Source organism: Pogona vitticeps, chromosome 3, assembly GCF_051106095.1.
Source record: "Pogona vitticeps strain Pit_001003342236 chromosome 3, PviZW2.1, whole genome shotgun sequence".
NCBI lineage: Eukaryota > Metazoa > Chordata > Lepidosauria > Squamata > Agamidae > Pogona > Pogona vitticeps.
In genome coordinates this window covers 132187992-132212563 of record NC_135785.1, presented here as the reverse complement: position 1 = coordinate 132212563, position 24572 = coordinate 132187992, and the positions used below count along the sequence as shown (strand labels likewise).

General features: G+C 41.4%; 1 protein-coding gene across 1 annotated transcript; it reads left to right on the top strand.

Moving 5' to 3' along the window:
- Window positions 1-77: 77 nt before the first annotated feature.
- On the top strand, window positions 78-24572 carry PCDH20 (protocadherin 20). The gene is made up of 2 exons (XM_020777896.3): window positions 78-467; window positions 7334-24572. Exons 1-2 carry the CDS (start codon window positions 318-320, stop codon window positions 10037-10039), a joined length of 2856 nt encoding a protein of 951 aa, XP_020633555.3. The 5' UTR covers window positions 78-317; the 3' UTR covers window positions 10040-24572.

Below are 24572 nucleotides of genomic sequence, written 5' to 3'. Positions count from 1 at the left end.
GCAGCTCGATCACGAGCGGTGACTGCCCTCGCACGCCGGCGGACACTTCACTCTCGCTCGCCTCCCCCGCCCCGCAACCCCATTGCTGTTCATTGTTAATTGAGCGTCGTGCGAGGCTATTGGCTGGAGTTCTCTGAGATATTTGCATAAGTAGAGCCACCGAGCCGAAAGAGGGAGTGACTCCAATTTATTGATTTATTCCCAAACGCCTCCCGCCAAGGATCGGTGGTTTGGTTTAAAAAAAATTTTTTAAAAAATCCTCCCCCTTCGTCTGCTTTTCTTCCTCCTGTCGGAGAACCTCAGTGACCGCATTTTGAATGTGCTGCCGAGGGAATGAGACGAGGCTGAGCTTGCCACCAGCCCTAGGATCTAGCGGGCTCCTTGGGAGGAAGAGATATCGACAGCTGGCTATGGGGCAGCGAGCTTATTCCTGGAGCAGTACAGCCACCAGTCAAAGGAACCTTCCGGTAACCCACATCTTCTCTCTCGCTCTCTCACCTTATTTGGGCTGAGGGTATATCTTTTTTTTAAAAAAATAAGCCTCGAGGCTGGAATTCGGGCGAGGTTACCAGCGCTTAATTTGAGGGATTTCCGCAGAAATCAGCGGGACGTCACCGAGGCGAGATGTTCGGTTTGAGATCAATAAACCCATGAAGAAGTTGGTCCCTAAAAGGATCGAGAGAAAGTTTCCAATTCGGGAGGCGAAATTACACATTTCTTTCTGTCAGTTTTAGGAGGAACGATCCTGAGGAGCGGGGGTGGGGGGCTGGGAGAGAGAGAACGGGCGCTGTGGTTCTCTTGGAAGGGGTGGGGGAAGGGGGCACTAAGCACCGAAACAACAGTTTCAGGAAGCAAACCTGTTAGTTCTGAATGTTAATCGATAAGCGTGCTAAGATTGCCGAAGAATTAATACCGAATCCCATGCACCTACTTGAGGGTAAATCCCGGCAACTATGCTTACCTGATCCAACACTGAATTACTTTTAAGTAATTCGTTGTGGAAAAACTGGATATCAGCTTTCCTCAGCCTTTCATCCAAATGTGCATCATTTGCAAACAGGAGTGGGGAGAAGAGATATACAGGGTTGTGGGCAAAACATTTCAAGAATAAACGTGCCCTTTTTGGCAATAACTTACATGGGGTAGTCTGTGAACTCCGAGAAGAGTTGGTGTTCCACAGGAGAAGTGAATGAAAGGGAAGTGGGTTATAAATTCCAGGAAATATTACCTTGGTCTCTAAATAGGAGTGGGGGGGGGGGGAGGAAAGAAAAGAAAGCTACTGAAGTTTTGTGCCAGCTGGGCATCCCTATCTATATTTGCTCATTAATTCAAATTAATCTCACTTTCCCTTTAGGGAGTTGCTCTAGAGCAGTGGTTCTTAACCTTTTTGAAAGAAACGCCCCCTTGAGCCATTGAGGAAGTTATCATCGACCCCCTCCCCATGGTGATGATATCTTTTATTTATTTATTTATTTATTTATTTATTTATTTATTTATTTATTTATTTATTCATTTATTCATTTATTCATTCATTCATTCATTCATTTATTTATGAAACTTAAATTCAATGACTCCTGAAAACAAAATTCAATTCCAAGAAAATGAAATGCCCCCAAAAAGTAACATTTAATGATTTAGTTGCAAGCGAATTTTAAGACGCAAAAAGAAATATAAAAAGGGCATAAAAACAAACTGCAATGCAGGAATTAAAAATTTCAAGACAAAAACTCTGAAACTAAGTTAAGATTGGAGGAAAATATATATTCATGCACACTGTAAAAAGGCTGCAGCCATCTTCACAGGTTTGGCTTGCTCCAGCGCCCCCCTACCGCCCCCTTTCTGCTCCAGCGCCCCCACGCTGCCCCTTTTCATTCTACTGCCCTCCTGAAAAATGTAATCGCCCCCTGGGGGGCATTATCGCCCACGTTAAGAACCACTGCTCTAGAGCAGTGGTTCTTAACCTTTTTGAAAGAAACGCCCCCTTGAGCCATTGAGGAAGTTATCATTGCCCCCCTCCCCACGGCGATATCTTATTCATTCATTCATTCATTCAAGGCACTTAAATCCAATGACCCTGAAAATAAAATTCAATTGCAAGAAAATGAAATGCCCGAAAAAAACAGTAACATTTAATGATTTAGTTACAAGTGAATTTTAAGATGCAAAAAGAAATATAAAAAGGGCTTAAAAACAAACCGCAATGAAGGAACTAAAAATTTCAAGACGAAAACTCTGAAATTAAATTAAAATTTGAGGAAAATACATATTCATGCACACTACAAAAAGGGTTAAAAAGACACAAAGAAAAATTTTACAGAAGGAAAGCAACAAAAATCAGAGCGACAAATTATATACAGTGGTGCCCTGCTTGACGATTACCCCGCTCCACAACGAATCCGCTTTACGATGAGTTTTTTGCGATTGCAATAGTGATCGCAAAACGATGTTCAAATGGGGGAAATCCACTTTACGACAATTGGTTCCCTGCTTCGGGAACTGATTTTTCACTTAATGATAGTTTTGAAACAGCTGATCGGCGGGTCACAAAATGGCTCCCCGCTGTTCAAAATGGCTCCCCGCTGTGTTTAGGACTGATCGCTCACTTTACAGGCACCGGAAAATGGCTACCCTATGGAGGATCTTCGCTGGACGATGAGGTATTTTCCCCATTAGAATGCATTAACCAGTTTTTAATGCTTTCTACTGGTTTTTTAACTTTCGCTTGATGATGATTTCGCTGTACAGCGATTTTGCTGGAACAGATTATCATCGTCAAGCAAGGCACCACTGTATATATATCTCTACATAAAAAGTTTACCCGAAGAGCACAAAAAATTGAAACCATAAAACTGAGAAATCAAAATATAATATCGAACTGGAGTGCATGTTAAAAAGTACAGTACAATACAAAGAGAAACACAAAATGTTTTACAGAGCACAACAAGAATTCAAAAATGAAGCAAACATCTTCACACTGTATAAGAACAAAAGAGACAGGGGCGACTGCAATAACTACCCTGGCATCTCTCTTCTCAGCGTTGCTTGCCCGTGTTGTGCTGAAGAGACTTCAGGTCCTTGCAGACAGAGTCTTTCCAGAATCACAGTGTGGATTTCGAGCTAACAGATCCACCACTGACATGGTATTTTCCCTCAGACAGTTGCAGGAGAAATGTAGGGAACAACAACAGCCACTCTTTGTGGCCTTCATAGATCTCACAAAGGCCTTTGATTTGGTTAGCAGGGAGGGCCTTTTTAAAACACTTCCCAAGATTCGATGTCCACCTCGACTCCTTAACATCATCAGGTCCTTTCATGGGGGAATGAAGGGCACCATAGTTTTTGATAGCTCAACATCAGATCCCTTTGACATCGGATTCCAAAATATCTCCTGTATGGAGAATTAGTGCAGCAAAATTGCCCCAAAGGGAGACCCCAGCTGCGATACAAGGATCTCTGCAAGTAGGATCTGAAGGCCTTAGGAATGGACCTCAACAGATTGGAAACCTTGACATCTGAGTGTTCAGCCTGGAGGCAGGCATTGCATCACAGCCTCTCCCAATTTGAAGTGACCCTTGTCCAGCAAGCTGAGGCAAAAAGGCAGTCACGAAAACAGCAAAATCAGGGAGCTGGACAGGGGACAGACTGTATTTGTGTTCAGTGTGGAAGGGATGGTCACTCTCAAATTGGCCTTTTCAGCCACACGATATGCTGTTCCAAGTCCTCCATACAGAGCACGTTATCATAGTCTCTTGAGACTGAAGGATGCCTAATCAATCAGTTACCCATGCACAAAACACAAAACAAGACATGAAAATGAAAAAAGGGTGCTGAGGTTTTTATCCAGTGGAAGTCACTCCACTGATAGAAGGCACTGTCCCCTTTCAGAAGAGGGAAGGAGACATTTTTCAGTGATGCTCCTCCCTCTTGCAGACCACTTCAGATCTGCTGTTAAGTGTGAGTTGGGTAACTGAGCTTGGTGTGGTGGCAATGGAGAATGAGGGCAGCACAGGAGACAGAAAATTAAGGTAGGGAAACAGCCTAATTTCTCCTTCCACCAGCAAGATGATCCTTACTGGACACAAGCCTATGTATTTCAAAGCTTGAAAAATGCAGCTTGATAAAAGCTTCACTTTATCTTCCACAAACTACCTCTGATACTAAAAGGTGGCAATTAAAAACAATATGTCTCCATGGCTTCTAGCCACATCCTGATGAAAACATAGACAGGACTATGTATTAATGGCCCATTCTAGTTTCACCAAAAGACTTAGTCTTCATACTGACCAATAATATGTCAGCTGGCATATTATTGCCATTGCTGGCAATAATATGCTAGCAATTGGTTTTGTCACTTCAGCTACAAGTCCTAACAGAATTTTAAGAATTGGAGAATCTTAGAATAATAGAGTATTTGTTTGAAAGGAAAGGAATATTGATTTTGCCCCTGTCTGAACCCTAAATTCAAGATAGCAACCCATTTGGGTCTCAAAATAATTTTTTTGAAAAAGCAGAGCAATGTTAGAGAGAAATTCTATAGATAGACTTTATATTAAGGAAATAGAGAAGCAAATTAGGATTGTATATTGCCTTGTAGCACATTTAAATTCTTTTTTTTTAATTCAAGGAGCATTGTTAGAATAATGCAAAAGTCTGTTGACCAAAGCAACCTTCTACACATGAAACTTGTTTAATGTAACATTTTCACATTATCTTTTCAGAAGATTTTGAGAAGAATTTTCAAGTTTTATGCCAATCACTTCACAGTCCTAAGGGTTTTACAGTAGTCAGAAAGTAATGAGTAACTAACACTTACTCACACAAATTATTTTGGGGGAGGAGGGTTACAACAACATACATAACAAATTACCTTAAAAACAACTTTCCAAGTACCCAACAGAACAATAAACAACTGAACTGCTGAATAGCTCAATGAGAGATGGCACACCACCCCAAACAGACCCGTTTCTTTCCGCGCTTCCATTGCAATGAGCAGGAAGGTAGGCCAAGGGCAGGGGATTGTGGGAGTTGTAGTCTAAACTTTTTGGAGCGCCCCTACCACCCCCTTCTTGAAGCAAACTGTTATACTCAAGCCACTGACATGCTGCCCTTTTCGCCTTCGCTCAACGGATCCTCAGGGTTTAGGGAGAAAGAGGAGTGGCTGACTTTCCGCAGTGCGTTTGCTTGTCTCTCCATGACAGCCCCGTGGATTTTGCCCTCAGCGCTCTCAGTTCAATCTGAGAGCTTTCTCTCCCAGAGGATTTACACATAGAGGCACATCACACCCGTGTGCACAGAAGACAGGGGAAGATCTCAAGTTTGACATCCCTCAAAGCCATTTAAAGTTGGCCAGGTGAACTTTCTTCCCCTCTGACAGCCAGCCAGCTACAACAGGACAACAAGAAAAGCCGGAAAAGCTGCCAAATTCCCACCCACCCAGGATGACCCGAGCCAGCCCTGTCCCTAGAAATCCTGCCACACCACCCTAAACCGACCCGTTTCTCTCCACGCTTCCCTTGCAACAGGCAGGAAGGTGGGCGGGAAGGCAGGATGGTCAAACGGGGCTTGTCTGTCCTTCCGCACCCAGGTGCAAGGCAGCGCTTCACCGGGCGAGGATGGGGACCTGAGAGACCATTTCCTTCCACACAATCCTCACTTGGTGCTCCCCTAAGGGAGAAAGGCGAGGCGTGGCAGGCATAAAGAGCTGGAATGTCTGGCGGTGGTGGCACCGGATCCACTGCCAGCACAGCGGCTGCAGCTGCCTTCACAGGTTTAGTTTGCTCCACTGCCCCCACACCGCCCCTTTTCGTTCTACTGCCCCCCTGAAAAATGAAATCGCCCCCTGGGGAGCATTATCGCCCACGTTAAGAACCACTGCTCTAGAGCAATGATTCCCAATCTTGGGTCCTCAGATGTTCTTAGACTACAACTCCCAGAAATCCAGGCCAGCACAACTGGTGGTGAAGGCTTCTGGGAGTTTTACTAGTCTAAGCACTGGTCTAGAAAGAGTGCACATTAAACTCCAGAGGGAGGGGACCTCAGAAGTCAATGTCTATGATGATTTGCAGTTGGATTTAGTATATGTGTGCTCTCCCAAAAGAGGCAATGAAAGGGTTAGTCTGTGGCAGAGACATATTTAATTGCAGTATTTTGGAAACATGGTCTTTCAGTGATCTAAAGACCAAAGGAACCAATCCTGATGAATTAATCTAAATAAGAGTGAATTATGCATTGGCACTTATTGCCTGTCCACTTACATTATTTGCAGGTTTGGTTTGTTGTTTCTTTCTTTTAAAGACCACATACAACTGTGAGGCCTATTATACAGATAGGGGTGGTACATTCTAGAAGCCTAGGATGACAGTAGAAAAATTAAAATGAAAGTTAAATAGCAATGGCATTTTCCCCTTTAGTTCTTTTGTTGTTGTTTACATTGAACAGTGTCCTAGAGGTTGCACGATGGAGATTTAAAGAATAAGTTTGATGTGTGTATATACACATACGGATCATTTTGACTTTTTAATATAAGTATATATTTAGAAAACATACACACAAGGATAAACACAAGGGCATTTATTTGTGGTGAACATAGGAACTTTATGGTTCATGGCCAGGAGGTAGCATATGGCAGAGGAAATGATCAGTTTAGATTGAAGACTGGTGTGGTGTTCACTTTAGTGGCACCTGCGTGTTCTGCCCTCACAAAGGCTCATGTCGCGCTTTCCTCTCGCTGCCACCAGTGGATTACCTCAATCCACAATATAAATGACATTTGTCAGAACACTTGTCTTGTGAATACAAACAGACCTTATTTATTGAAGTGAAACAGATTTAATAATACCAGATGTTCTTCAGATAATCATTGTACACAAGCACTTTTCTCTTACAGTATCATTGCCACCTTCTCTACCTATTTTCTTAACCAGTCTTATCACTCTGTATCTGTTTCCCCCTCTCTCTGACTAACCAAACTCTGACTCTCCTGACTCTAACTCCCTTAGACTTCCAGGCTCTGCCTTTTAACATCTCTTGTGGCTCTGCTTCTCAAACATATTAGCCATGGACATGACTAATACATGACTTATTTTGCATAAAAAGGGTGAACGTTACAACTGGAATTCTGAGAAGTAAAAAAAAATCAAGGTGTGCTGAATATGTACAAGTTGACATACTCATATTGGGGGGGGTTGTTGCCTGGTAGAAACTAGCAGATGTGTTTCAGTTTCTTCACAGGAGAAGACCTGTGGGAAAGCAGGAGAAGGGGAGGAGGTGTGATGTGTGACAGGTGCGAATAAAACTTTTTGTCATTCACTTAAACTTTGTGTATCTCTTTCAGAATGTATTCATTTTCCTAGTGTTCCTTGGACCTTTTAACTGCTTTGCGAGCTACAGCCGTGCCACTGAACTCTTCTACAGTATCAGTGAAGGGCTGCCTGCTGGGTTCCTTATTGGAAATCTGGCCCAGGATTTACAGCTACAGAGGGCAGCAGAAGATGAGGAAGAGCAGCAGTCCCGATGGGGAAACTTTCCTCTCTTTTTCAGCCTTGCCTCCCAGGGATTGGGAGGTAGGTATGTCAACTTAAACAACCAGTCAGGAGAGCTGCACACCTCTGACCAAGAGATTGACCGGGAGGTACTGTGCACAGAGGATAATCTTGGCTCTAGCATGGTTGCCTCTTCCTCCTCCTTGCCATTACTATCCTCTGAATCATGTTTGTTGTTGCTGGATATTCTGGTGTTGCCTCAGGAGTATTTCTGCCTTGTCAAGGTGAAGATTGCCATCCATGATGTCAATGACAATGCACCATACTTTCCCATGCCTCAGATACACCTCTTTGTGCCTGAGAACTCGCCCATCAACACCCGCTTAGCTATAGAGCACTCAGCAGTTGACCCAGATATGGGTACCAATGGGGTACAGATTTACCAGCTCCAAGATGACTATGGAGTTTTCACATTGGACGTGGAAGAGAATGAAAGTGGGGAAAGAATGCCTTATCTGATTGTTATGGGTGTCTTGGACAGGGAAGCCAGAGATAAATATGTTACACTCATAATTGCAGAGGATGGAGGAGTTCCACCACTGGTGGGCAGTGCTACTCTTATTGTTGGTATCAGTGACATCAATGACAACTGTCCCCAGTTCAATGAGACCCAGATCAATGTCACTGTCTTTGGGAACTCCAGCATCGGGTTGCAAATAGCCTGTATCCATGCTGTGGATGTGGACCAGGGCATCAATGCTAAGGTCACCTATTCTTATAGCCAGAAGGTGTCACAGTTGTCCCGTACTTTGTTCCACCTTGATGAAAACACAGGAATTATCAAGCTGTCCAAGAGGATTAATGGTGATACTCCTTGTCTCCACCGGTTGAGTGTCCTGGCCAATGGTCCTGGTTGTATCCCAGCTGTGATCATGGTATCGGTATCCATAATCAAAGTCATGATGAGACCTCCTGAAGTGATTCCCCGTTTTATAGCTAATGAAGCAGAATGGGTAGTTTACTTGAGGGAGTTAGAACCTGTTAACACACCAATTGCACTTTTTACCATAAAAGACCCAGATGAAAAATACAAAGTTGATTGCTATTTGGATGGTGATGGCCCATTTAAATTGTCCCAATATAAACCATATCACAACGAGTACTTACTGGAAACTACAAAACCATTGGATTATGAAACTCAACAGCAGTATGAAATATCCATAATAGCATGGAATACAGAAGGATTTCATGTGAAAAAAGTGATTAAAGTGCAAGTTGTGGATGATAATGACAACTCACCTGTTTTCTCTCAACCACTGATAGAATTATCAATAGAAGAAAATAATGCTCCCCATGCTTTTCTGACCAAGTTTCATGCAACAGATGCAGACAGTGGAGAAATGGGGCAGGTTTCTTACTTCCTAGGGCCGGAGGCTCCTTCATATTTTTCTTTAGATAAAGTCACAGGAGTCCTAACAGTTTCCACCCAGCTGGACAGAGAAGAAAGAGAAAAATACCACTATACAGTTTTAGCAGTTGATTCAGGAGTGCCACCAAGAGAATCAATTGCCACAGTTACTCTTTCTGTTTTGGATAAAAATGACAACAGTCCAAGGTTTATTAACAAGGATTTTAGTTTTTTTGTGCCAGAGAATTTTCTGGGCTTTGGTGAAATTGGAATTATAGGTGTCACAGATGCAGATATAGATCAAAATGGATGGGTAGCCCTCTCTGTTGTAAATGGGAGTGACATCTTTGTTATAGATACTGGTAAGGGGGTGTTAAGAGCTAAGGTTTCCCTGGACAGGGAACAGCAGAGCTCGTACATCATATGGGTGGAAGCAGTGGATGGAGGTGACCCTGCATTGTCTTCTACTGCAAAAATAACTGTTCTTTTGCTGGACATAAATGACAATCCACCGTTGGTCTTGTTTCCTCAGTCAAACATGTCTTACCTCCTAGTCCTTCCCTCTACATTACCTGGATCACCAATCACAGAAGTCTATGCTGTTGATAATGACACCGGCATGAATGCAGTCATAGCATATAGCATCATAGGGAGAAAAGGTCCCCGGCCAGACTCCTTTAAGATTGATCCCAAAACTGGCAACATCACTCTGGAAGAGTCCCTCATGCAGAATGACTATGGCCTATATCGGCTTCTTGTTAAAGTGAGTGATCATGGTCACCCAGAACCTCTCTTTTCCACAGTCATGGTGAACCTCTTTGTCAATGACACTGTGAGCAATGAGAGCTATATTGAAAGTCTTTTGAGAAGGGAATCTGACATTAATATAGAGGAAAAAGAACCACAAATCTCTATAGAAGCCACACACGAAAGAGTAGAATCAGCATCTTGCATGGCTACGTTGGTGGCCCTGTCAATAGTAAGTTTGGGGTCAATAACATTGGTAACTGGGATGGGTATTTATATCTGCTTAAGGAAAGAGAGAAAATACCACAGAGGAGATGAAAGTTTGGAAGTACAGATTCCATTAAACAGAAGAATTGATCTGCATGTGTTGGAGAAGAAACCAATTGAAATTTCTAATATCTGATGGTTTTAAATGGACAATTTCAACCAGAAGCTAAACTTTTTGATAGTAATTAACTTCCGCAATTGGAGGTTGCTGGCAGTAGCTGTGATGAAGGACCACTGATTTATAACGTACAGTATTATAATTTTAAATAGCTGTTTTCAGAGTCTTTTTTTTAAAAAAAAGGAGAAGAGTGGGGAAAATCAAATACAATGTACAGTTTTTTGAAAAAATGAAACCATACTGCTAACAGCTAATGACTTGGCTGGGTAGATATATCATCACAAGACCCATCCACAAACCAAATCATTATTCATGAAGTGAAAGGTAAGAGAATGATGCACATGTTGTTACATTCTCTAGTCGTATTAAATCATTTTTAACACAAGAGGGCATAATCAGCTATTTCTGTAAATTGGACTGTTTAAAGAAAATCAACATTATATTTTAAACTGTATTGGGTTTTTTATAACCAGAAAAGAAAAAAATATGGGTTTGAGATGTATTAAATATATGTTCTACTGTATATATGTGAAGATAGTATGCACTGGTAAATCAAAATAGAATATTTTATTACCTCATGCTAGTGAATGAAAGGCATTAAGAAGAAGTGCAATTTCTTGAGGGTGTCCACTAACCCTTTTGATATTGTGAACAGAACAAACATGTTCACTTCCCCTTCAATGCTGCCCTCTGTTTTGAAATACTATAATCAATATTATTGCAACAATTGAAAATATGCTATGTGGGACCCAAAGCAATTAGCCCTATGTGCACTGGATAGGGAGGGTGTTATGATACCATCATTCCTGTCTGCTGTAGCAGCCCAGAGTTCCATCAAGTGTGTTTCTGTAAAACATCCTAAGCCTTGCAAGATACTTTATAAGCTATCAGTAGAATTGTGGCTGCCCTCCTCCCAACACACAAAAGTCTAATCCTGTTTATTTGAAAGCTGTCACAACCAGCTCCATTGGATTTCCCCCCTAGTAAGCCAATAGCAGAGAACCGTTGGTCCTTTATACACTGTGAATGCTATTTCCCATAACCTATTACTATACTGGGTGGCGCTGAAGAGAGTTGACTCTCCAAACATGTCATGGCCCACAGGTTCCCCAACTCTGTCATGAAATAAAGTGCACACTCTAAATGCAATAAAGTAAAGGGATAGTGAAATGGAAATCACCAGATGGGCAACATCGAAATCAGATTGACTATATTCTCTGCAGCCAAAGATGGAGAAGCTCTATACAGTCAGCAAAAACAAGACCTGGAGCTGATTGTGGCTCTGATCATCAGCTTCTCATAGCAAAATTCAAGCTTAAACTGAAGAGAGTAGGAAAAACCACTGGGCCACTCAGGTATAATCTAAACCAAATCCCTTACGAATACACAGTAGAAGTGAAGAACAGATTTAAGGAACTTGATTTGGTGGACAGAGTGCCTGAAGAACTTTGGATAGAGGCTCGTAACATTGTACAGGAGGCAGCAACAAAAACCATCCCAAAGAAAAGGAAATGCAAGAAAGCAAAGTGGCTGTCCAACGAGGCCTTACAAATAGCAGAAAAGAGAAGGGAAACAAAATGCAGGGGAGATAGGGAAAGTTACAGAAAATTGAAGGCAGACTTCCAAAGAATAGCAAGGAGAGACAAGAGGGCCTTCTTAAATGAACAATGCAAAGAAATAGAGGAAGATAACAGAAAAGGAAAAACCAGAGATCTGTTCAGGAAAATTGGAGATATTAGAGGAAAATTTTGTGCAAAGATGGACATGATAAAAGACAAAAATGGAGGGGACCTCACAGAAGCAGAAGACATCAAGAAGAGGTGGCAAGAATACACAGAGGAATTATATCAGAAAGTTTTGGATATCCCGGACAACCCAGACAATATAGTTGCTGACCTAGAGCCAGACATCCTGGAGAGTGAGGTCAAGTGGGCCTTAGAAAGCCTGGCTAACAACAAGGCCAGTGGAGGTGATGGCATTCCAGTTGAACTATTTAAAATCTTAAAGGATGATGCTGTTAAGGTGCTACATTCAATATGCCAACAAGTTTGGAAAACTCAACAGTGGCCAGAGGACTGGAAAAGATCAGTCTACATCCCAATACCAAAGAAGGGCAGTGCCAAAGAATGCTCCAACTACCGGACAATTGCACTCATCTCACACGCCAGCAAGGTTATGCTCAAAATCATACAAGGTAGGCTTCAGCAGTATGTGGACCGAGAACTCCCAGAAGTACAAGCGGGATTCCGAAGGGGCAGAGGAACTCGAGACCAAATTGCCAACATGCGCTGGATTATGGAGAAAGCCAGAGAGTTCCAGAAAAACATCTAGTTTTGCTTCATTGACTATGCAAAAGCCTTTGACTGTGTGGACCACAGCAAACTATGGCAAGTCCTAAAAGAAATGGGCGTGCCTGACCACCTTATCCATCTCCTGAGAAACCTATATGTGGGACAGGAAGCAACAGTTAGAACTAGATATGGAACAACGGATTGGTTCAAAATTGGGAAAGGAATATGACAAGGCTGTATATTGTCACCCTGCTTATTTAACTTATATGCAGAATACATCATGCGGAAGGCTGGACTGGAGGAATCCCTAGCTGGAATTAAGATTGCAGGAAGAAATATCAACAACCTCCGATATGCAGATGATACCACTCTGATGGCGGAAAGTGAGGAGGAACTAAAGAACCTTGTAATGAGGGTGAAAGACGAGAGTGCAAAAAACGGTCTGAAACTCAACATCAAAAAAACTAAGATCATGGCCACTGCTCCCATCACCTCCTGGGAAATAGAAGGGGAAGATATGGAGGCAGTGACAGATTTTACTTTCTTGGGCTCCATGATCACTGCAGATGGAGACAGCAGCCCCGAAATTAAAAGACGCCTGCTTCTTGGGAGGAAAGCAATGACAAACCTTGACAGCATCTTAAAAAGCAGAGACATCACCTTGCCGACAAAAGTCCAAATAGTCAAAGCTATGGTTTTTCCTGTAGTGTTGTATGGAAGTGAGAGCTGGACCATAAAGAAAGCTGACCGCCAAAGAATTGATGCCTTTGAATTGTGGTGCTGGAGGAGACTCTTGAGAGTTCCCTGGACTGCAAAGAGAACAAACCTATCAATTCTAAAGGAAATCAACCCCGAGTGCTCATTGGAAGGACAGATCCTGAAGCTGAGGCTCCAGTACTTTGGCCATCTCATGAGAAGAGAAGACTCCTTGGAAAAGACCTTGATTTTGGGAAAGTGTGAAGGCAAGAGGAGAAGGGGACGACCAAGGATGAGATGGTTGGACAGTGTCATTGAAGCAACCAACATGAATTTGACACAACTCCGGGAGGCGGTGGAAGATAGGAGGGCCTGGCGTGCTCTGGTCCATGGGGTCACAAAGAGTTGGACATGACTAAACGACTGAACAAACAAAAAAGTGAGCATAGTGGGGCCCAGTAACTGAATAGCCACACCCAGCAAGGCAATCCATATTTGGAAACGGACTTCCATCTAAGAACTGGTATTCTGGCTCCTATCCTTTAAAGTAATAATAGCACATCAGGGTAAAAAAAACATTATCCCATATATCACTCACACACTACCAAAAGGATGATTCCAGAAATCCCCCCTAAGCTATCATTGTGTTCAGCGCTACTAGAGCTTACAGTCATCATCTGTTGAGGCCCAAGGGAGTGAGGTGTAGTGTGCAAGGCTGTTTGGACTGGGGTCTAGAATCCGCCTCTTCTCACTGAGGAATATTACCTCACCATCCACCTCCACACCTCGTGTGCTCCATGAACCAAGTGCTGGAATGTTTCTGAATTAGATCCTTCAGATGGAAAGATTGTGCCACCTCTTTGGTAACAAATTTTCAGTTTTGTAGCTTAGCATCCTGGATCAAGCTTTTATTCTTCAAACTGGTGACATAGTTCTTCAGAGACTGAGATACCTGTCTGCCTCTGTTGCTGCACAGCAGATGGACTATCAGCAATACACACCTCTAACATTGATTATAAGAACTGGAAAACTGTAATGTGAGATGCTTGCATCAAATTTAATCTGTGTAAGATGAGGCAACTTAGTGTTATGCACAAACTGAACACATTTCTTGAGTTCTGAGAATATGTCTGTACTGTAACAAAAGTGTTTATATGTCTGCAAATAAAAGCTCTATATTTTCATAAACTTTTTAGCTATCAGCTGTTTATGGAACCTAGGTATATTTCCTCCTTAGTAGTAATAGTCATCCGATGCCCATTTTGGAACCGCCGATCAGCTGTGCGAAAATGGGGTCTTTGGGAGCCCGCCAGCATTTTCCCCAGCTGACCGGCGCCCGCCGGCATTTTCCCCAGCTGACCAGCGGGCGATGATCCCCACAGGGAACATCGCAATGTGATCGCTTTTGCGATCACAAAATTCACATCGCTATGCGGATTCGTCATTAAACGGGGCGCCCGTTAAGTACCACTGTATATTTATACCATGAGAATAATTAGAAAAAGAGAATACAGAACCCATTCATTTCGAAAACATTAAGGATATGGCGAAAACACAGTAAAACTTTGGTCCTGCCAATATCCCCTTTATGTACCCTTTTGGATCACCCAGATTTTAAGAGAAATATGCACAATTTAAGGAGTGGAGACAAATTGGAATATATAAAATTACTGACATTTGATTCAGGAGAACCAATAACTATTAGGCAAATAGAAGAGAAAACAAAGCAAATGAAAACCAATTGACTACAAATAAAACAAATAAGAGTTTCACTATTCACTTACAACAAAAACCTGGCTTTCTAAGAACATTAACTGAATTTGAACAATATTATATTCAAGAACATAAAAATAAAAAGAGAGGACTAACCTCACTAATATATAAAAGTATTATTGAGAAACAATATGGAAAAGGTAGAGGACCTAAAACAGTGTGGGAAACAAATGTAAATGTTAATATACCTGAGGAAATCTGGACAGGAATATGGAATAAATACACATATAAATTTATATCACAAATGTGAAAGAAACGGTTTTGAAGGTAGTGCATCGGTGCCATTTAAATCCTAAAAAGCTACACAGAATTAATAAAAATATATCGGATAAATGTTGGAGGAACTATGGACAAAAAGGAACTTTGGAACATATGTGGATTTCTTGCCCCAAAATAGAAGCATTCTAGCACGAGGTAATTAGATGGATAGAGATCCTGAACTATCAAAAAATAGATATGAATGAAACATTATTATTGTTTTCATTATTTACAGGGGGGAATAAGAAACTTGAAAATAAAGAATTAGTTGCAAATCATATAGGCATCGCAACAGAGTGGTCGCAAGACCAGATAGGCGGGATATTAAACAAACAAACAAACAAACAAACAAACAAACATCTGAGATCACTAGAAATTGGAAAAACACTCAAGATATCTCATTACAAGTATTTACGAATGAGATATGGCATACAATGTTGATGGAAAAAATGACTAATAAAGTTAGACTATATAGAGGACAAATAAGGCACAGTCAGTTCATTGAAAATTGGAAGCCTGTATTAAAATGTGCCAATAAAATAAATTTCGAGACACGTGGTTTGGAAAACAATTTGGGGCATTTAAATTGTTGGTCGATATTTCTTTAAGATGTGATGGGGAATGGTGTAAATATGATTTTGAGAATCATGGGGAATAGCAATTGGTCAACAGTTAAATTATATAACAATGTAAGATGACAGTTTACTATGTTAAGCTTTGTATTTATTACTTGTAACATGATGGATTGTCTTTTCTTTAAAAATAAAATTTAAAATTTTTTAAAAAGAGAGACTATAATTGTTGGGATCTGCAAGATGAGGGGAAGTAGGGGTCTTGCAGATGAAGCCTCAGGGCAGGGATCTTTCTCCTCGACCAGCAAGGAGAAAAGAAAAGACAAGACACTCAGGCGTAAGGCAGCTGCTCTGAGGGAGGGGACCTCTCGATCTCTCGCCTCCTCCTCTTTTATTGTATCCCCTACTCCATTTGCTCTAGTTAATCCATGCTATTTTAACCAGAGGCATTTAATTTCCTGAATACACAGCCAGAATAACCAGAGTGCTGGTAAACAGAGCCAGGTAATTTCCTTGAATACAAAGGCATCAGTAAACAGAGTGGTTGGTAAACAGACAGGCTGGTAAACAGACAGTTAATAGTAAACAGACACAGATAACTCCAAATACACATTCCTGAGGTAAACACTTTAACTACATTTCCCAGAGACAATAGACAGCAGGTTAATGATCATCCTTACAGGAAACTGACCTGTGCCCAAAACAATTTCTGCTATACACATTGTAAAAGCATACAATTTCCCCACATATAATGGCTATTCAAAAAAGTGTGGCCCATGTTTATCCCATAATACTTGTCTTGCCTCATTATTCAGGAGTAGTTGTGCATATATAGGGTCCTATAGGATTCTATAATTAAGCCTTATCCACTGAAGCAAATTACTGGGAGATGTGGGACATTGATATAAAGTAATTCTTCACACAGCACATAAACTATGGATTTTGCTACTAGAGAATGTGGCAATGTTTGTCAACTTGGATGACTTTAAAAGGGGAACTAGGAAGCTGCATAGAGAATAAAGTAATCCGTTGCAACTAGTCATATTGAATATATATTCTTTCTAATATGAGAGAAAGCATGCCCAGACCCTTAGATTTGCTTGGGGTGTGGGAAGTTGGTGTGGCAGAGATACAGTACCCTCGGAGCTGGTACACAGTTCTTAAAAATGCCCCGTTTCCCATTTCTGGTCCTTTCAGTTACACAGGGGTTATTACAAGGACATTCCTGATCTTCTGAACAACATGAATGATACTATCAGACAAGCTATAGATCTACAAGAAAGGTGGCTGACCTACGACCCAGTCATGGGCAAAATTAGATTCACAGGTCCTGAAAGTTACTTCATTTCAGCTGAGTTAGCCTGGATTTTGGGGGTCCCGGCGGATGAACCCCTTAGAAAAATACCTCATGCAGCAGAACTTACCAGAGGGTTCAGTTCTTTGTATGTCTATACAGATATCATAGAGCATCAAATCATGGGAGACTATTCCGTACCACTGTTACGCTGTATCCCCGTTAGGGGAGAAACCTACGAATGTGTTACAATTACCTACGACAAGCTGCACTATGTGCTGATGAGTAAGAACCACATCAACACGATAACCATTGAAATAAAGACGGATCAGAACCAAGACGTGCCATTCACTTTGGGCAAAGTTGTTGTGAGGTTGCATATTCGCCCCAGAAAAGGTTGTGCTTAGGAAGAGAAAAGAAGAAAGTTAACATGGTGGTGTTAAAAGACTACAGAGACATCAATGTTTATAGAGCTTACTATAATGCACAGTCTGGGAAGCATTTTTCGTGGGCTGTTCTGAAAGGCCATTCCCCTCTTGAGGAGAGGCTTTGAATTTATTAAACCCCACATTAAGATGGCTGTGCATAACATTGCTGGAGACGTTGTGGGCCATGTAATGAAAAAAGTGAGACCCCAAGAAGGCTCAGGACTGACATACCTGAAAAGAAGGGGGGGAGTTAAGCGAAAAGTGGGCCATCTACGCCTAGGTCCTCCTAAATGGTCAAACAGCAGCTTACCACCCAAAAAGCGTCAGAAGCTTTGGAACAGGCAGAAGAAAGCATACCGTAAGATAAAGGGGCTGAAACATGGTAGGGGCAATATCTTTAAAATGGCGTTCATTCACCACTCCTCTGAGGAGTGCACCAAATCTGAATTGGATATTTTTCAACTACTACCTACACGAACCAGCATGGAAAGAAGCATGTACATTGAGGTACCACCGTTGGCAGCGCTAACACCCAACACATCGCTCGAATTTTATAAAACTGGCAACAGTGAAGCTTATATTGATTTAATCAATACCTTGCTCTATGTGGTGTGCAAGATCACAAAGACAAATGGGGGAGCCCTCACTGCTGCTGCTAAAGTAGCCTTGGTAAACTACCCCATTGCTTCACTCTTTAGTCAACTGGACGTCACCACTTATTGACCAGAGTGATAATTGTTACCCCTATAGAGCCATGATAGAGCTGCTTTGGAACTACGGCTCTGACAGCTTGAGCACCCAATTTGCGACGGGTGGTTTTTATGAAGATGGCCATTTAACCATGGAGCCAGAAACTGGGGCTTTAGAATGACAGCACAGCAAACAGGGACCAGCAAGAAATGGTATCTGATGGGCCCTTTGCACAATGAATTATTTTTTCAGGAGAAAATGTAACTGAACGGTGTAGATGTGAAAATCAAACTCACTCTGCCTGATGAACGGTGATGCCGCAGAGAGCTACAAAGTGGATATTCTAAATGCCTCTCTGTTTGTCAAAAGGGTGAAAGTGTCCCCGGGTGTTTGTCTAGGACATGCCGAGGCCCTTCTGACATCTAATGTGAAGTACCCCATTGAGTGTGTGAGCAGGAAAGTATTTAGTATACCGTCAGGAAGCCTTGTGTGCAGTCGAGAAAACCTTTTCTAGCGACAGCTGCCTAAGCAACTTGTCATAGCGTTTGTTGACAACGAGGCTTTCAGCAGGGCCTATACCAAAAATCCTTTTAATTTCCAGAACTTCAATATTAATTTTCTAGCTTTGTACGTTGATGGGGTCCAAGTGCCATTAAAGCCCCTACAGCCTGATTATGCAAATGGCCTATGGGTGAGAGAACACATGCAGTTGGTACAAGCCTCAGGGAAAGCTATGAAGGACCAAGACCTTTTAATTGATCATACCGAATTTGGCCACGGATACACCCTGTATGCCTTTGACCTGTCGCCAGATCATGGTTGCTCAGAACATTATTCTCTGATCAAGACCAGAAATCTTTGAGCAGAGATGTGTTTTGCCCAACCCCTGCCTGTCACTATTAACATGATATTATATGGAGTATTTGACAATGTGATTGAAATCAATCACAGCAGATACGTCCTCTTTGATTACATGTGAAAATAAATACGTTATAGCTATTAAGTGTATTACAACGAGACAAGACCTTTCTAGATGTCTACCCCTGTGACCTGTTACCAAGGACCCTTATTACCAAAAGACCTACCGGAAAAGTGGTGAACATCCATCCCCACATGATGCCTGGGGAACACTGGTTGGCCCTCTATTTACCAGCTAATGGCCCTGGAGAGTTTTTTGACTCATACGGTGTAGACCCAGACAGCCCTCGTATCCCTAAAACCATTACAGCTTTTTTATGGTGACAGGGTAAAGAAATAATATTTCAAGAGAGTCAGCTGCAACACCCTTCAGCAGTGACCTGCAGCTATCACTGTGTGTTCTTTTTACAGAACAGAACAAAAGGCCTGTCGTTTGACCATACAGTATTTTAAAGCTGTACTCGGAAGATGTTGCCAAAAATGATCGGATGGTTGTAGAGTTTGTCAAGAACAGAAAAATTCAAAGATCAACCTAGTCCTGCCGTCCGTTTTAACATGTTCAAGCCTGTGGACCCCTTTGTAAACATAAAATGTAAGCTGTGCATAAATAAAATAAAGACAAATGTTAAATGTTTTAGCTGTCTTGTTTTTATTGTTATTTTTAGAAAGAGTGCCATGAGGGTTTCTTGACTATGGGTCTTACTGGAGTTGTGAGCCATGCTGATCTCTTGAATTGTTTCTTGGTTCGGGCAACAACAGCCTTTGCAGGTAGAGGGGTAGGAGGCGGAGGAACTGATTTGAATGCTTCTAATTGTTCTCTAGTGGCTGAATTCCCTGCAATAGACGTGGGCATATTCAGTTCAGCCATGGCTTTAAGAAAAACATCCCAACCTTTGGGCTTTCTCTCATCAGAAAGAGTAGTAGACTGAGTGATACCTCTGATCAGATCCAGAATATTAGAGCCAGGTAAGAGCACTCCCCGATATAGAAAGGCCCCCTTATCATTCCACAAAGAGATATCTTGATGCTGCCTTAATTTACTTAGCAAAATCTCTGCATTTTTCTTGTAATGGTTGGGGATGCTGTCTAACACCTCCTGAATAACCATGGGTAGGGCTTCTTGAGGAGGAGGAGAGGGGAGAGCAGCTGGGGGCTGTGGGGGCAGAGGCATTGTTATCTCCATATCCTCTTGTTTGGCCAGCGCTAAAAACCTCTGTAGAACACCATAGTAAAGCTTGGCTTTTTCATACTCTGGCAAGTATGACCTTAAGAGAATCTCCCTCATCTCAGAGTCCAGACGTCTCACCATAGTGGTCCTGATGTTTTCTGGTACTCCCCACAGCTCTTGTAGCTGAGCACTGGGGACCAAATACATCTTTTCAACATGTTCCATTACTTATTAGTTAAAAGACTTATTATTAAAGGGATGGCAAAGCCCTGCTCTCAGCCTGTAACATTCAGGAGTATTGGTATTTAAGTCTACCAACAGATAACCATGTGGGGGGGTGTTGTAGCATCTGCGAAAGCTTCCATGAAGAATTGGCCATTTTGTGGGTACATCTGTCAGGCTAGAATGGCAATTTGCTGTTTATCCCTGGGATTTTAAAAGAGGACCATATATTTGGCATTTAGACTAATGCTACGGGCACCTTTTCCCTTGCAGAAAATGTTCTGAGTAATTAAAAAAACCACTTACGTTCCTGTGATGCACATACTGTGTAAATAACTTTTCCACTTCCTCATTATCAGAAGCACACTGCATCAAATCGTCTAAAATCAAGTTATTTTAGTGGTGGGTAACAGATCATCATCAGCAATTTTTTTCTGGCAAACCTTCTACAAAATGAACAAAGGAATATTCACAAATGATCTGAGCATAAGAGACTACCAACAGTGATAAAACCATATAGTGTTTTCAGGCATATCAGAAAATACAGTGCGAGCATTGTCCAACATACTTTTTATTAAAAAAGTTTTTCCACAGCCACTAGGCCCGGCTAGAATGGCTGAAAATGGATGGACCCACCTCGTATTCATTTCAGGAGCCATAAGGAAGGATTTTAAAGCCTTCAGTAATTACTCTTTTGTCATAAACCAAGTTTTTTCTTAAAAGCTTTGTACGAATCAACCACTGGCGTTTATACCTTACAAGTCCGGGCTGCTTTACAACTATCTCAGGGGGTTAACTATCTTGATTGTCTGAAACGTGCGTAAAAACCAAGACTTTGAGACTCTAGAAATTAATTTTTTCACAGTTAGCAACATTCAGTGTGATCCCTTTGACCTTCAGACATGCAGTACCATCACTAAGCTTATAACTTAGTGATTTAGGATAGAGGATAGAGGATTTAGGGCTGCTAGAAACAAATTCAGTGATATGCAAACCTGAAAGGACTTCGCTTGTAAGGTCCCCCAAATAATCCCCTAAGGGTGGGTTCCATTCCCCATCCCGCTGTACAAAAATGACAGAGTCTGTATCATGATAGAGAACTCTATCCTTCAGTTTGTCGATCAGACGGTAAAGCTCCAGGCGCACATAAGCTGTGGTAAAACAGGCTATAAATTCATTTTTCCTGCCTCTGGTGGTTATTCTATCTGCGGCATGTTTCCATGACACAGACTGCATCCTCCTGGAGAAATTCAAACATTGACACCGTGTAAGCCTCTGAAAAGAGGAGGTTGAAATATTCATCAGGATCTGTTACCACCTGAGTTTTAGACAGGTTTGTTCTCTGACCAAATTTTCCCCATAGAGAGTTTAAAAACAGTTTGGCAATCTGCCTCTTTGCTGGATTGACAGCAATATTCTCTTCACATAGATCCACACCCTCTTTACAGTTATAATCAGCAATATATTTCTTTTTATCCGCATCGCTGACACACCACTCGGAAGCCTGAGGCTTCCTGTTTATGGCTAAGGTGTAGCTTTATGTATTTTGAAAACAAGATTTTTGATCTGCATTCAAAATGCCACACCTCATAGATTTTCACAACCCTGTAACCCTTTTCTAGGGCTGCATGCAGCTCAATAGTACACCAAGTTTATTTATTTATTTATTTATTTATTTATTTATTTATTTATTTATTTATTTATTTATTTATTTATTTATTTATTTATTTATTTATTTATTTATTTATTTATTTATTTATACCCCACCTATCTAGTCATTTCGACCACTCTAGGTTCCCGTCAAGGCTCTCTCTGTATCAGTATGCTGACACGGGTCTCACTGATGGCCTTCTGCACATGTGGTACACAGCACAAACACAAGCTTTCTGCCGACCTGGGTAGGTAGCACTGGAAAAACAAACCTCTTGGTGGATAGATTTTAGCCTTTACAAAACCAAAGTATGCAGACATCGGTTTAAAGTTCTCATAAATTTTGGGGGGGTGGCCCAGCGGCTCTTTAGTCTTGTTGACATAGGGGTAAAGGCTGGTAAAATCATAGTAATAAATCTGCTCTCCAGGCTTAGGCTTGTAGTACAGGCAGACCACATTTGTATGCCCCCCAAAGAGAGCATCCCTAGGTTCAAAGGGCACTGGAAAATCAGTTATAGCAAGGTATTATTTGACATCGCTGTTGTTGTCACCATCAGCCTCCTCTAAAGGAATGCTTGACCGGTTGGACAGAGAGTAATTAGAAGTATGTGCACCCTCATGCAGCTGGGGTGAGTCCTGGATGCCCTCGGCCAAGGCCTGCCACAAACTTCCTCTTACAAGTCTGCCCTAAAAAAGAATACCTGTTCAACCTTAGTCAAAATCAAGAAAAAAATTACACATGAGCTTTGTAGTCCTTAAACCTACGTTGCCCAATAAAGTAGGACTCAGTAGCTTAATGTGGCCTTGCTTCCCCCTCAGGGTATTGCTAAGACAGCTACACTGTTCAAGAGACCAAAAGACTTTATAATTATTATTTTTATTGAAAAAATATAGATTTACAGAATAAAGTCAGTTTGATACAAAAGCAAAGCATATTATCATTTCCAAGGTTTGTTACAAAATATAAATGAGGCAATAATTCTCTTTAGTTACAAAAGCACTAAAAATCCCTAAAAATCTCTAAAAGTTCTCTTAGGGTAGGCAAAAAGCAAAAAGCCCCCCTTCCTTTCTTCCTGGTCTCACTACATCTTTCTCAGTCTTTTACCTGCACTAAGCAGCAGGCAAACAGACCTAGAAGAACTATGATGGAAAAGTAGTCCAAAAATTGTAGAACAAAGGAAAAGAATCTCTGCACATAGTAAAAGTTTCTTTTTCAAGCTTCGCTGGAACCATCCTTCTCCGTCTTTCAAGTTGTCATCCAATCACAGCATGATGTCTTGGAAACAATCCCTCCTTTTCTTCTCATGGGAAACAATTGTTGTTTTTCTTAGTCCATCTCCTTCCACGCCACAACAAGTGTCTGGTCTTCTTATCTTGGAATGGCTCGTCCTGGCCTAAAGGAAAACATTCCCACAGACTTCTGGAAAATACACTGTCAGCATCCAAAATCATTTATACAGAGAACCAATATGGAATCCATTTTACATTGTTCACAACTACATATCCCATCTTCAATACAAGATTTAGACCACATAAACCAGTCCATGACAGTTGTTTCTTACCATTTCTTGCCATTCATATTCCCAAATTGATCTGACTTCAAAACCCCTGCTTTTTAGGACAGCTGCCCTTTCTTGTGTAGCATTGTAAAGAGCCCCATAGGTTTTTCCTAACAGAGGATTCCAATCCTCAGAATGATAACAGAGGACACAGCCGTGGGAAAAAACATCCCAGGAACTCTAAACATATACCCCGGCCATTAGCAACCATACAACCATCTACATAAAAAGGGTCAATAAAAAACTCCCCACCATTCAAGGCATACTGAACCTGGCTTTTTTATTTATGTGCAGTATAAAGATCGATGCAGATGAATATCTTTTACACTGATTATTATAGTTGTCTGGCTATGGAATAGTTATTTTATTTTTCTTCAGAAACATGAATCTGTACATGGTAAAACACACACTAGCCAGGGTGAGATACTGAAGAGGGTAGTTTCATCATCATCGAGTTCTTTCTCAGTCTTTTTCAGGTCCATAATTTTGTGGTGATACTTTGTACAGGTCTGTACCAGGATGTTAACATCCTGTTGGCAATAGGTGTCATGAATTTGATTATGAAAATAGAATAGTGTTGTATTTCATAGGATTTAGTTCAGAGCTGCAACGAAAAAGCTAGAAATCTGCTTATGCCCAGGTGCTAATTAGAGAGAAAATGTACAAGGTCAGTTCTTTTCCAGCTAAAGAAAAAAAAAGTTAAGAAGAGCAAGCTGACCCTTATCTTATCTCAGCTCCGATGGACAAGGACATAACTTCTTAATTTAAGGAAGATGGGCGAAAAGGAAGAAGGAGGACGGAGAAGAGATGGAAGGGAGAGAGACGACACCGAGCGAAATGCAGCCGACAGAACTTTAATCAAAAGGATTGCGTAAGAATGCTTATTTAAGTTATAGTTAGTCATTTTATTGTTTTCACTTTATAGAGGAAATGACTGGTGGCTAAGGCTGGGGGTTATTTTGGAAATACTAATTGACGTTAAAATAAACTTGTTGAAATGGTATGTTTTGTAATAAAATATAAAAAGACAAA

Bases quoted from the DNA above. Each gene is read 5' to 3' on its own strand.
- PCDH20 (XM_020777896.3), top strand. From the start codon at position 318: ATGTGCTGCCGAGGGAATGAGACGAGGCTGAGCTTGCCACCAGCCCTA. The intron at 468-7,333 runs GTAACCCACATC...TATCTCTTTCAG, and splicing joins CCAGTCAAAGGAACCTTCCG to AATGTATTCATTTTCCTAGT.